Source organism: Macaca thibetana, chromosome 6 (genome assembly GCF_024542745.1).
Source record: "Macaca thibetana thibetana isolate TM-01 chromosome 6, ASM2454274v1, whole genome shotgun sequence".
NCBI classification, from domain to species: Eukaryota; Metazoa; Chordata; class Mammalia; order Primates; family Cercopithecidae; genus Macaca; species Macaca thibetana.
Genome location: NC_065583.1, coordinates 135,978,259 through 135,991,961, shown reverse-complemented (window position 1 = coordinate 135,991,961; position 13,703 = coordinate 135,978,259). Strand labels below are relative to the sequence as shown.

General features: G+C 42.8%; 1 protein-coding gene across 3 annotated transcripts in view; it reads left to right on the top strand.

Annotated features, from left to right (window-relative positions):
• Positions 1–8,807, top strand: part of AGXT2 (alanine--glyoxylate aminotransferase 2) — a 45,466-nt gene extending 36,659 nt beyond the window's left edge. For all 3 annotated transcript variants that reach the window (XM_050793840.1, XM_050793842.1, XM_050793841.1), the window contains 2 exons: positions 3,843–3,941; positions 8,086–8,807. In XM_050793840.1, coding sequence (XP_050649797.1) covers positions 3,843–3,941; positions 8,086–8,193 — 207 coding nt within the window. In that variant the 3' untranslated portion in view covers positions 8,194–8,807. The remainder of the gene's footprint in view (positions 1–3,842; positions 3,942–8,085) is intronic.
• Positions 8,808–13,703: the final 4,896 nt, after the last annotated feature.

Sequence of the window (13,703 nt, the reverse complement as noted above, 5' to 3'; positions counted from 1 at the left end):
AGTGTGCGCTCAATGCCATTCACTCTCCAAATCCAAATGCCACTCAAACTTTTCCTCAACCATGGAACATGGTATTTTCCCCTCTATATCTACCTATGGAAATCCTAGTCTTTTTCAAGATCAAGCTCTCCATCGCATCTCCTTAAAGCTTGCCTTTGCTTCTGCTCTATCCAAGAGATCCACCCTTCAGAGAATTCCTCTTGTACTCACTGTCTAAGGAACTGCTTTGAAAAGATCTTTCCCACTATATTAGTCCATTCAGGCTGCTATAGCAAAGTTCTATACATTTGGATGTCTTATAAACAACAGAAATGTATTCCTCATGGTTCTGGAGACTGGAAAGTCCAAGAACAAGGAGCAGGTTGACCTGGTGTCCGACGAGGGCCCACTTTCTGGTTCATAGATGGTGCCTTCTTGCTGTGCCCTCACATGGTAAATGAGGCAAAAGAGCTTTCCGGGGCCTCTTTTATGAGGATACTGATCTCATTCATGAGGGTTCCACTCTTGTAACCTAATCACCTCTCAAATGTCCCACCTCCAAATATTATGCCTTCACTTTGGATATTAGGTTTCAATGTATGAATTTTGAGGGACACAGACATTCAGTCTGTGTCACTTAATCTGTATTTGTTTACTCACTTTTTATGTATAAATGTCCTATTTTCCTACATAAGTTTACACTTTTGAGACCAGGAAACATATAGATGGTGAGTGCTTTGTGTTTGTCGATTAATTTCAGGCCACTGCAACACATCATGCCACATTCACGTAGTTATAACACCCAAGAACTTTGCTATAATGCTGTCCAGCATCACCCAGGATAGGTACTCTCATATTCTGTTGGTAAGGAGGTACAGCCCTTTGGACAGCAATTTGTCTGTAGCTCTCCAAATTTTAAATGTCTATACATTTTTACGTGGTGATATGGTTTGAATACGTGTCGCCTCCAAATCTCAGATTGGAATGTAATCCCCAGTGTTGGAGGTGGAGCCAGTGGGAGGTGTTTGGATCATGGGGGCAGATAACTCATCTGTGGCTTGGCGATGAGTGACTTCATGTGAGATCTGGTTGTTTAAAAATGTGTGGCACCTCCTCACTCCCTCTCTTGCTCCTGCTCTCACCACATGACCCATCTGCTCACCCTTTGCCTTCTGCCATGATTGTAAGTTTCCTGAGGCCCTCACTAGAAGCGGGTGCTGGAGCCATGCTTGTACAGTCTGTAGAACTGTGAGCCAATTAAACCTCTTTTCTTTATGAATTACCCAGTCTCAGGTATTCCTTTGCAGCAACACAAGAATGGGCTAACATACCTGGCAATTTCTAGAAGTGTGTCCCAAAGAAATACTTTCAAAAGTGTCTAAAAATATGTATGAATAGGAATATTTGCAGCATTGTTTATAACCATGAAAAAATGGAAACAACCTAAATGCTCAACATTAGGAGATTGAGCAAATTACTGCAATGAGATACTAGGTAACCTTTAAGAAGACTAGGTCCAAATATACTGACATGGAATATACTATATATTATTAAAAGGAAATTGCCAGACATTATAAAATGACTTATTTTTTTAAACATGCATATAGATGTATTTACATGCGTAGAAAAAGTATCTGGTTCGCACCAAATTGTTAATAGGAGGTGTCCCTTGGAATAGGATAGGAAGTGGAGAAATGTTCTGGTTTTACTTTATGCACTTCCAGAACATTTGAATTATTTTCAAATATTAAGTTTACAATTCTTTAAATATAGATTCACCAAAAGAGATAAACATGACGCTCCATTATACACTCATCAAGAACTTGAATTACTAGCATGCCCACTTCATTATCAAGTAGTTGGGGCATAGGCATGGGCACAAGGGCCTCAGCAGGCTGTGCTATGGCTTTAGCCTCAGTAGAGTTTCAGACTCTGCTTTTTTCCCTGAAGAAGGCATACAAGATGTTCAATTAGCCATAGCAGTTGAGGCCAGGGAGGAATAAAATGGGCAAGGGAGCCAAGAGGGTGCTGGCCCAGAGCAAGGCTGGGTGAAGCCACACAGACTCCGCCCATTCAAAACTGTCATGTTGGCCCAGGCATGGTGACTCACACCTGTAATCCCAGCACTTTGGGAGGCTGAGGTGGATCACTTGAGGTCAGGAGTTCGAGACCAGCCTGGCCAACATAGTGAAACCCCATCTCTATTAAAAATACAAAAATTAGCCAGGTGTGGTGGCAGGTGGCTGTAATCCCACTTACTCGAGAGACTGAGGCAGGCGAATCAGTTGAGCCCAGAAGACAGAGGTTGCAGTGAGCTGAGATTGCACCACTGCACTGCAGCCTGGGCAACTGAGTGAGACTCTGACTCAAAAATCAAAACAACAACAACAACAAAAGAACTGAACCCCCAATTCAACCTTCCCTCCAGATTACTCTCTGGTCCCTCTGGCCTCTCGAATCATATTTAATGCCCTTCTAGTTCTCACAGTTTAGCCCTAAATTATTTTCACTGACCCTTTCCAATCAATCATAAGCAGGAATGCATGATAGCATTTTGGGGTCAATGAGAAGATTCTAGTCCTTCCCTCTCCCTCAGTTCCTTTCTGATCCAATAGTCTGAAAGTTTGAATATGTATTTTGCTTATCTTAAGGCTTTAAGACAGACTAAAATGAGCATATCTCTCTAGGAGGTCCCTTCTTATTACAAGAAATAGAGGATTGGGGAAAGAGTTGGATCTGGGGTTGGTGGGAAGAAGGAAGTGGATGGCAAAGCCCAGAGCGAGGGTGGGTAGGAAGTGCGGAGGATGTAATGAAGCTGGGCACACTGGAGAGGCCCCGCCTACCTCACGAGGATCGCAAGGGCTGACCCAGAGCTCATGTCTTATGCATCTAAAACCGGAGAGCCAGCCTGGTGCAGAAGCTCAGTGAGGCTGGGCTATGGAGAAACAAGAGACCAGTGGCAGCAACAGGCCTCAGCGCTCATAGTGGAAAAATTAGAGCAGTGCTTAGCCCTGGCACCTGAGGACCATTTTAAAAACGCAGATGCCTAAGCCCTACTTCAAACATTCTAATTTGATTGGCCTAGCATGAGGCCCAAATATCTGTCGTCTGAAAGCCTTCCAGGTAATGCAGATATGCTCTCAGGTATAACATGACTAAGTCAGAGGGAGACATTTGTACTCACAGACTGGGAAGACAGGAGATGCACAGAAAGGATGCAAGTCAGTTCAATGTCTGACCCCACAGGGAGGGGACCTGCTTTGGATGGCCGGGGATCTGAACAGCCTCTCGGCTCCTGGAAGCACTTACCTTTCCTAACCCTGGAGGATGCAGTCTTGGGGGAGAAAGAGCAAGTCCTGCAAGCAGAGAAACTAGCTCCTCAGCTGTCCCACCGCGCTGCCCAGGGAAAGCTCAGGCTGCTGGTGCCTTTGCGCAACTTCTAAGCCATTTCGTGGCCTTTGAAATGAGCCCTTTCCATGGGCAGAACAAAGTGAAAAGTTAAGGAGAATTTCCACGTAAAACAGACTCCAAATTTAGCTATTAAGAAACCAGACTCCCAAGGCAGCCATTAGCAAAGCTAAGATTCACTGACTATCCGCACAGAACTTCATTTTGTCTTTTGGGAATTTGGGATGAATTGGGATTAAAAACAAACATTTTTAATAACATCCTCCAAAAATCTGGTTCAGCAATTAGCAACTTTATTTAATTACAGGGGAAGGAGAGGACAGAGAGAAAGAGGGAGAGAGAGAAAAAAAGAGGGGCATTGATGGCTGGAGGGTTTTTCCTTTTTCTTCTCTTGGAAATAATTCCTGTAACCATTCCAACACCAAATAGAAAGCTTTCTAAAAATATATTTACAGATGAGCCGCCGACCTCTCCCCCGTGAAGAAGTGAATCAGATCCATGAGGACTGCAAGCACATGGGGCTCCTCGTTGGCAGAGGCGGCATTTTTTCTCAGGTAAGAGAAAGACTGGTCTTTACCTACCGCTCTAGGTAGGAGTCTCTCTGGTTTCCTAGTGCTGGTCACAGTTTCTTCACAACTGTGCCGGGGTACCCAGCCACATGTCATCTAGGGATGAAGCTCGGGTATGCAAAAAAAAAAAAAAAGGCGGGGACAGTGCACCTATCGGGCCACGAGGGGGCGCTGAGTGAAAACGGTTTGGTAGTCGCGACTCTGTGGTAAAGATAGAGGCAGACACAGGATGGTCAAAGCAGACAATTTACAATACGGATGATAAGAAACATCACAGTCATGCTATAAATAATTTGTCTCCTGTATAATTAATCCTAGTCCCTGTGAAAGCAATTCTGGCCGTTCTTAGCTCAGCCCTGGGTTCTGACTTGGTGACCCTGCTAAGCTTTAGTGGCCTCTGTGGCCGGGAGCAACCCGACAGCATTGGCAGGCCCGGGTGACGCCTGTCGGAGAGATGGAGGACCACCTGGGCATAGCCCCCAATGCCAAACTCAAAATCAGCCACAGCCGGTGTCCCTCACCCTTAGGCTGGGAGATTCAGCGAGTGGAGCCCTCCTCACTCCCTTCCTTGAAAAGCCACGCCCAGCTCCACAGTGGGGACCCTGGCTTGCCCTGCACGCACTGCCCTAGGGCTGCTGCTGCCGTGAGTGAAGTGAGCTGCCCCTCAATCCCTCACAGCAACAAGCCCCTCCCCAGGAATGGGCTCCAGGGCAGAGACTTAAGAGAGAAGGTAATAGCTGCTCCTCCCTAATTTGTCCTGTCCTTTGTCAACTTTCTTTCCCATTTTAAACATGCCTCATCCTTCCCAGTTTCCCTGCTCCATCCCTGCCTCTCACAATTTCAGTGGATACTGAAATACCTACTTCTTGCCTCATATTTCTCAGATAAAATTGAAACTATCAGGCAAAACCTCTATATAAACTCATCAGTCCCCACATTTATTCTTTCCCCCTGTGTTAGTCCCCCCAGCCTGCTGTCACAAAGTGCCATAGACTGGGTGGCTTATACTTCATAGAAATTCATTCCTCATAGTTCTGGAGGCAGAGAAGTCCAAGATCAAGGTGCCAGCAAGTTCAGTGTCTGGTGAGGGCGCTCTTTCTAGGCAGCCATCTTTCGGCTGTGACCTCATATGGCAGAAGGGGCAAGAGAACTCCCTGGGCCTTCATGGGCTGTGCCCTCCTGACCTAATCACTTCCCAAAGGCCCCAATTTGCAAGACCATCACCTTGGGAGTTAGGGTTCCAACACAGGAATTCAAGGGGCAGAGGCACAAATGTCCAGATCATAGCACCTCCTTCCCTGAAGGTTCCAGAAATGAGACATTTCTCCTGTTCAAATCTAGATCTTCCATCTGTGCGCTTGTTTCTCCAAGCTCCCTCCACCTTCACTCAAGGAAACATCCCCATGTTTTCTTGCATCTTCAGCTTTTCCCCAACTTCCCCTTTAAACAAAACAGACTTAAAGTTCTCCCAGCCCAAACAACAAAACCAGAATGAGCACTTTTGCTGGGATGTGCTCCATGATTTTTTTTCTAGTCCTAGTCATAAATATTTTTCTGTACAAATCAGATAGCATAATTTAATGATTATGAATCCTAAGACATGTAATTTATAAAGACATGAGATATTTGTGTACTTGCTTAGCTCTTCCTTTGTTATTTGGCAAAATTTGTTATGTGCTAAGCAACAGATGTTATTCTGGAAACTGAAACTATTAGGTTGGTGTAAAAGTAATTGCAGTTTTTGTGGGTTTTTTTTAATTGCAAAAACTGTAATTACTTTTGCGCCAACCTAATATGGTGATAAATAAGATCTGTTCCTTCCTTCATGGAGCTGGTGGGAGAGAAAGTCAAATACATAGAAAATTATAATACAATGTAGTAAGCTCATCTATAAATATTTTTTAAAAGGTATTCAAGGGAGAGAGAGAAGGGACTTCCAGGCCAGGCTTTTTGGCTAGCAGAATCTTAAATAATGAGATAAACAACCAAACTGTGCATGAAACATGGCAGAGTACAAATAACTGACTTTGCACACCACATTGCACCACACAGACGTGGCTAGCGCAAAGGCTTGAGGTGGTCAGTGGAGCTGGTATGAAGCCGTTCCTGCTTGTCAGGTACTGTCCTAACACTTTGCATAAACTGACTCATTCAATGCTCCCAACAAGCCTGTAAAACAAGTATTATTATTATCCTTATTTTACAGATAAAGGAAAAGACACACAGAGAGGTTAAGTAATGACAGAACCAGGAGCCAAACTCAGGCAGTCTGGTTTCAGAATCTGTCCTCTGAGGAGGACAAATCTAAGGGAACAAGACTGGAGACAGGGAGTCCCTCTGGGAGCCAAGGACGCTGTTTGAACTTTAACTGTGGTAGTAAAGATAGAGGAGACATTCTGAGGATAATCCTGGAAAACGCACAGAATGTGGGTATGAAGAGCAAGAGAGAGTCCACTGAGGCAGGAGAATCATGTGAACCCGGGAGGCGGAGGTTGCAGTGAGCTGAGATCGTGCCACTGCACTCCAGCCTGGGCAACAGACGGAGACTCTGTCTCAAAAAAATAAATAAATAAATAAATAAATAAATAAATAAATAATAAAGGGCAGGAGAAGGAAAAAGCTGCCCAGGTAGAGGCAGAAAGCGTGGACAGGTATGAAGAGAGTAAGAAGAGTGTGAAGTCATGGAAGAAAGAGAGGGGAGAGGTTCAGGAAGTGGGGTGGGGAATTCCAAAGAGTCAAATGCAGAGAAGGCCACAGAGGATGAGGGCTGGAAGATGCCCAGTGGATTCCACACTTGCAGGTAACTTTAGTAGAGTAGTTGATGCAGCAGAAGTCAGACTGCAGCCAATTGAGATGTGAATGGGGGAAGGGCAAAGTGATAAATAATGGCCAATAAGCACCAACCGGTCTTTTTAATGCTGTGGCTAAAAGCAGGAAGAAAGCATTTGCGAGGTAGCCATAGGGGACAAGGTGGTCAACACAGATTTGTATTTGGTGTGGTCTAGATGGGGGTTATGAGAGCTTTAAGCCTGCTTGTTTATAGGCTAAGGGGAAGTTGAAGGGGTGTTTCCTGTGAAGGTGATGGGAGAATCCAGGGTCAAGGGCATAGGTGGACAATTTGGAGTTGAACAGCAAATACATCTTGTTCTCTGAGCCTTCAGGTAAGGTTATAACAATGGGTGTAAGAGCAAACAAGTTTATCTTGCCTGGCAGCTTCCATTTTCTGAGAAGTATGAGGCCTGATTGTCTATGAAATAGAGGGAGAGGTGCAGGAGTTGAGTAAGGAAATTGAGAGGAATGATAAAGGTTTAGATTGAAAAAGGACAGTGAACAAGAAAAGTTGGAGGGACCCACAGAAGTTGGAGACCCTGAATATCTAGCATATCGCTCAGCCTAGTTGCGTGATTTTTCTCTAACTCTTCTCAGCCATCTAGATTGGAGAAAAGCCACTTAATAAAATCTTTTATTAGGGCTGGGATTGACTGTGTGGGTGCAGCAGAAGGGTAGAAATGCAAGCAAAATGAGGAGCAAGTGCAAGCCTACTTCAGTCAATTCTATGTTCTGAGCTGGGTGGAAAGGAAAGAGGAGACCTGAGTGGAGCAATAGACCTGAAGACAATGAGTGAGTGAATGAGGATTCTGAAGTTTTCATGAAAAAGAGAGCTGTAGTGGGAATCAGAAATTGAGTTATCCCTGGTGACAAGGAGACTCATGGCATTGGTCATGGGTGTGAATGGATGCAGAGGGGTGGACATAAAGATTCTGGGAGTTGTGGCAATAAGGGCAGTGAGAAGCGAGTTTGTTGGGTTGCGCATAGGGACATGGAAGTCACCCTGGGCAGAAATGGAGTATAGAGAGGGGCCTAAGACTTCAGTGAAGGTGTAGAAGGGCCAGGAGGTAAATGTATGACAAAAAGGAAAAGGGGCAGAGCCAAATTGTACAAGGGTTTGTGTGGAGACTGGAGGGTGAATGGCCTGGATCCAGCATAGGCGAGGGAGGAGGAGCCAAACCAAGAGGAACATGAGAAATGTCCTAAACACAAGGTTTTGGATTTTTAGTTTAGTGTATTTCCTCAAAGTCATATTTGATTCTCTGATGATTTGTTTTCTTATTTTCCGGTGTCTCCTCAGACATTTCGCATTGCACCCTCAATGTGCATCACTAAACCAGAAGTTGATTTTGCAACAGAAGTATTTCGTTCTGCCTTAACCCAACACATGGAAAGAAGAGCTAAGTAACATTCTCAGAAATAAAACTACAAGTCTCAAGAATTTGCCACTTATGTTCAAGGGTGAATTTGAAGAATTTCAGAACCACTGGTATCCAGAGAACACCTGCAGCTCTCCATAGGAGCTGTAGAAGACATGGTTGACTGCCTACCAACCATATTTGTTAGCAGAGCCCCTATTATCTTGAGAACTCCATTCTTCAGCGAAAAGATCTCCCCAGCTCAGAGAATAAATCCTAATTAGTTTTTGTTAGGTATGCTAATTTGATTCCCCTTTGCAGTGATTGGTTTATGCATGAATATGTGATGTATTTTTGTCCAACAAATCTTGAAGAAAAATATTTTGGTGGAGGTGCCTTCAGGGAAAGTTTGCTTCATCCCTCACTCTTCAGCTCAAGAAGAGATGTCTTGTTCTTGCACTGAGAACATCGTATGTCCATAATGAGATTCCTGGCACCATATCAGCTGTCTTGAAGTCATGAGGACAGCCCTTTTTGGCGAGGCTGGAAGATCGATGGAAGCAAAGTGTTTAGTGACGTCAATGAGCTACTCACTTAAGCATTCCTGGAGCCACCCTACCTCAGGGCTTCTTGATATATGAGGTAATAAATTCCTTCCACTGTATAAGACTTTTTTATTTTTCACTGTTACGGTCAAAACCATCCTGAGAAATGAGGCAGAAAATACCCTCAAAGAAACAACAGTTTTCCTCTCCTTTAACTCCCTTAAAACATCCATCAGAGCCTTCTTTTCTTGTCGTTACGTATTACCAATATCCCACTCTGGTCTGAACCTTTATTACTCCTATTGCAATACTCTCAAAGACCATAATTTCCCAAACTCTAGTCATTAGAATACACACTTATATAATTTCTCCATAGAGGCATACCACTTGTCTTAGGTATATTTTTCCTTAATTTGACTTTTTTACTAAGACGTACAGTAAACTTTCTGTAATTACAATAAATGATAAATCAATCCTACTTGTCATAAGTAGAAAGTAACCATAAAAACAGAGTGAACAGAAAACAATGTAATTCAGTTTTAGCAAGATGCAATTTTTACAAATGTTTTCAGCCTAAGTCCTATTTTTTCTTTGTTCAAAAGGGAGATTAGAGAGTAGTCAAAATGCCAGGTGAGGTGGCTCATGCCTGTAATCCCAGAACTTTGGAAGGTGATGGCAGGCAGATCACTTGAGGTCAGGAGTTCAAGACCAGCCTGGCCAACGTGGTGAAACCCTGTCTCTACTAAAAATACAAAAATTAGCCAGGTGTGGTGGCGCATGCCTGTAATCCCAGCTACTTGGGAGGTTTAAGTTTGAGTTTTATTGTTTCCTTTTCATATTTTACTAAATTCCTAAATTGTGTTTTCAGTGTTCTTCCCTTTTCCTTTGTGCCTTACTTATACGTCTTTGCCTTTCCTTTATCTTAAAGGAAAAGGAATGTTGGAAGTAGAGGGCTCCGAAGGAGAACTGGAAAATAAGTATTGACCTTTCTTGTTCAGTGTCCCTGACTGTAATTTTCACTGGTAAAGAGGAGAAGAAGAACATTCCAGGCAGGGCGAACCACAGAAGCAAAGAACTAAGATGCATGACATGGAAAGAATGGTGGAAATAAAGCTCAAAAAGCTTGTTTGGGGACAAGGAGGTGGTGGTTGCGGTGAGTGGAGATCGTGCCATTGCACTGCAGCCTGGGTCCGTTTCAAAAAAAAGAGAGAGAGAGTATTTGAAACATGTTAAAAATATACTGACAAACTGAGAACTTCTCCTAAATACAAACAGAATAGGGTATGGAGACCTGAAGGGAAATCACTTTCTCAGCATGTGATTGAATGCGTATCAAAAGTTGTGTTTCTGTTTGAAGCTAATTGTTCTCATTTTCTAACCCCTCCCCACCACCAGGTGTCTGTTCTGCTGATGCATCCTACACCTCACTGCCAGATTTGTTCCATCAGGCACTACTGAAACATAGCATTCCCTGGCACAAAACCTTCCAGCAACTTGCCATTAACCCCGGATGAGGTCAAAACCCTTTAACAAGGAGCCCGACGCTGTCTAGTATCCAATATCCAAATAGAGTGAACACTTTAGAAATGTTCTGTTTGGGCACAGTAGAAAGATCACTGGAATAAGAGTCAAATGACCCGAATTCTAAATCCAATTCTTCCCCTTATTTGCTATAATTGACTTTGGGCAAGCCTTTTAACTTCTTTTTAACCTGAGTTTGTTCCCAAGAGTGTAAATATTTGCCCTTCCTACCTTTCAGAGTTTCCTTGGGAATAAAGTGACCCTGTGGATGTAAAAGTGCTTTGCAAACCAATGACCTAGACAAATAGAAATTTCTTCCTTTCAAGCCACATTTCTCCACTTTCTTTCACTACAAAATCTTTCTCAAGAGCAGTTTTTGTGCCTTACTTATACGTCTTTGCCTCCTACCCAAGTCCCAACCACTAGGATTTCATTCCTGTTTCTCATTCCTTGGAAATGCCTTTTCAGAAGGCACCTAGTAACTTCTTTAAAATCGAAACTTAATATTTCCTTTAAATGGTCTTTCTGAACAATTGCCACTTCCTTCATTAGCTTCTGCAGTGTGGTCCTTCTATCTCAGATGGCTTTCTCAGCCTCTTTTCTGGCAACTCCTCAACTACAAGTTTCTGTCCTGAGCTGTCTCCTCTTCCATGCTATACTCTCTCTCTATAGGCAACCTTATCCATTTCTGAAATTTCACCTATCTTGACTATGCTGAAGACTTCTAAATATTTATCTTTAGTCCCCCAACCCTTTTTCTGAGCTCTAACCCCAACATTCTAGCTCTCTGGACTCTGTCATTTAGATGTCACAGGAACACTTCCAATTCAACAGATTTAACACAAACTCTACTAAATATCTCCTCCAAGAATCCCTTCTTTATTAATGGTACCCTTTTAATCTCAGGCTCACAATGATTTAGATCATTTTTCCCCTAAGTTATCTTTCTGCCCTTTATATGACTAAGTCTCATGAATACCTTCTTTGACATAATTCTTTCCAGTATGACCCATTTATACCCAAACTGCCTTAATTTGGACCATCAGCTGCCTAAACCGTTTAAACTGCTTTCTAACTGGTATCCTGGACTCCTTCCCAATCCATCCTCTACATTGATACCAAAGTCATTTACTTAACAAATAAATATGACCATGTCTGTTGTCTCTGGAAGCATTTGGGGTTTCCTATTGCCCAGAGAACAAAGCCCAAACTCCAACTATTATGGCATTCCAGACCTTCACAATTTGTCTCCAAACGAGCTTTTTGAGCTTTATTTCCACCATCCTTTCCATGTCATGTACCTTAGTTCTTTGCTTCTGTAGTTCACTCTGCCTGGAATGTTCTCCTCTTTGCCAGTGAAAATTACAGGGTCAGGGAGATTGAACAAGAAAGTCAATACTTACTTTCCAGTTCTTCTTCAAAGCCCTCTACTTCCAACGTTCCTTTTCCTCTAAGATAAGGAAAACGGAAGAATACTGAAAACACAATTTAAGAATTTAGTAAAATATGAAGAGGAAACAATAAAACTCAAACTTAAAACCAATAACAACAACAAATGTCTCCGGCCAAGATCCCTGCTACTGCCAGGACATCCTCTCCAGGAAGTAGGAAGCTGAGAGATTTAGTCATTCAAGTGAATTCATACAACATATTCCTTGTGGTTCCCTGGGTCTTATAGAATCTTTTATATACCTAACTATATCCTGCTAGTTTCCCACGTCCAAGGGACATATTAATGTCAAAGTCAGAAATGAAATTCCAAAAGGTAGCCAGGTCCTGAGTCTCATTTCTTGACTACGAAGGCTACATGGCTGTACCCCAGTTCCTGCTCATCAGGATAAACTGCAACTGTTTCTTGAAGAGCAGTTGGGGATTAAAGATGAGCAAGTCATCAGAAGCATGGGAGCAGGAAGGGCAAAAATTGTGGCCATAGAATGCATATGGGTGTTCATTTCTTTCACTGGCTTATAAGCATGATGGATTCCTCCCTCTTTCCATTTGGAGTCGTGGGCAGAGGTTTAGCACCCCCATTTTTCTCCCTTCCTTTTTCTGCTCTCCCCACAGGCAGTGGGATGTAAGCCAGCTTACATAAGGCAAGGAGTCCACATTCTTGCCAAGATTTTTAAAAACTTTTTTTCTTGTTAAGATTGTCTAAAGTGAAAATAATGAACACTCAGCTCAAGTAAACCTTTTTCACACAAGGAACATATTGATAGTCAGTCGTGATTAGAATATGCATTAAAATGTTGGCAACTGTTTAAAAACACTTCAGATGCCAATCTACTCAGGAGGGAGTAAATTTTTTTTAACCTTTTTTTGGAGACAGTCTCATTTTGTCGCCCAGGCTGGATTGCAGTGGCGCGATCTCGGCTCACTGCAATCCCTGGGTTCTAGCAATTCTTCCATTTCAGCCTCCTAAGTAGCTGGGATTACAGGCACATGCCACCACGCTTGGCTAATTTTTGTATCTTTTTAGTAGAGACGCTGTTTCACCATGTTGGCCAAGCTAGTCTTGAACTTCTGACCTCAGGTGATCTACCTGCCTTGGCCTCCCAAAGTACCGGGATTACAGACATGAGCCGCTGCACCCAGCTGGGAGTAATTTTTTTAAAAGCCCATCATGCCAGGTGCGGTGGCTCAAGCCTGTAATCCCAGCACTTTGGGAGGCCGAGACAGGCGGATCACGAGGTCAGGAGATCGAGACCATCCTGGCTAACACGGTGAAACCCCGTTTCTACTAAAAAATACAAAAAATACTAGCCGGGCGAGGTGGCGGGCATCTGTAGTCCCAGCTACTCGGGAGGCTGAGGCAGGAGAATGGCGTAAACCCAGGAGGCGGAGCTTGCAGTGAGCTGAGATCGCCCCACTGCACTCCAGCCTGGGGGACAGAGGGAGACTCTGTCTCAAAAAAAAAAAAAAAAAAAGCCCATCATATCAAGTTTTGTTTATATCATTAGTAATAATAATTATTGTAAAATAATACCTATAAATTAGTAATACTCCTATAAATTAGTGATAGTAATTTAATAAATTTAATAAATTCATAATACTAATTAACACCTATATTACTAATTATAATAATACAACACTACTTATTGTAAAATGACACCTATAAATTGGTAATATTTTATTATTATAAAATGCAGTCCTATTTGTATTGTAACACTCCAACTTGTATGTTGGTGTAACTTTTAACTTTCTAGTAATTCAAGCTAATTTCAAAAGGTGTCTGTAAACCATGGGAGGACTTAATTCTTCTTCCACCTTCAAGTTTCACTTAAGTCTCACCTTTCCTGCAAGGAACAACAAAAGAGCAATAGAAAACATGGCAGCATTTGCTACTTCCTCATCGCAGTGTTTAAATCCGAGCATCATAGTCATCATTCAGAAGTGGTGTTGAAGACTGCTGGGCCCTGCATCAGTTTTTTGCTCTCAGTTAATTAAAGCTGAATGCTCACTTCCAACTGAGGCACAATCAGTAAAAATGGCACAGC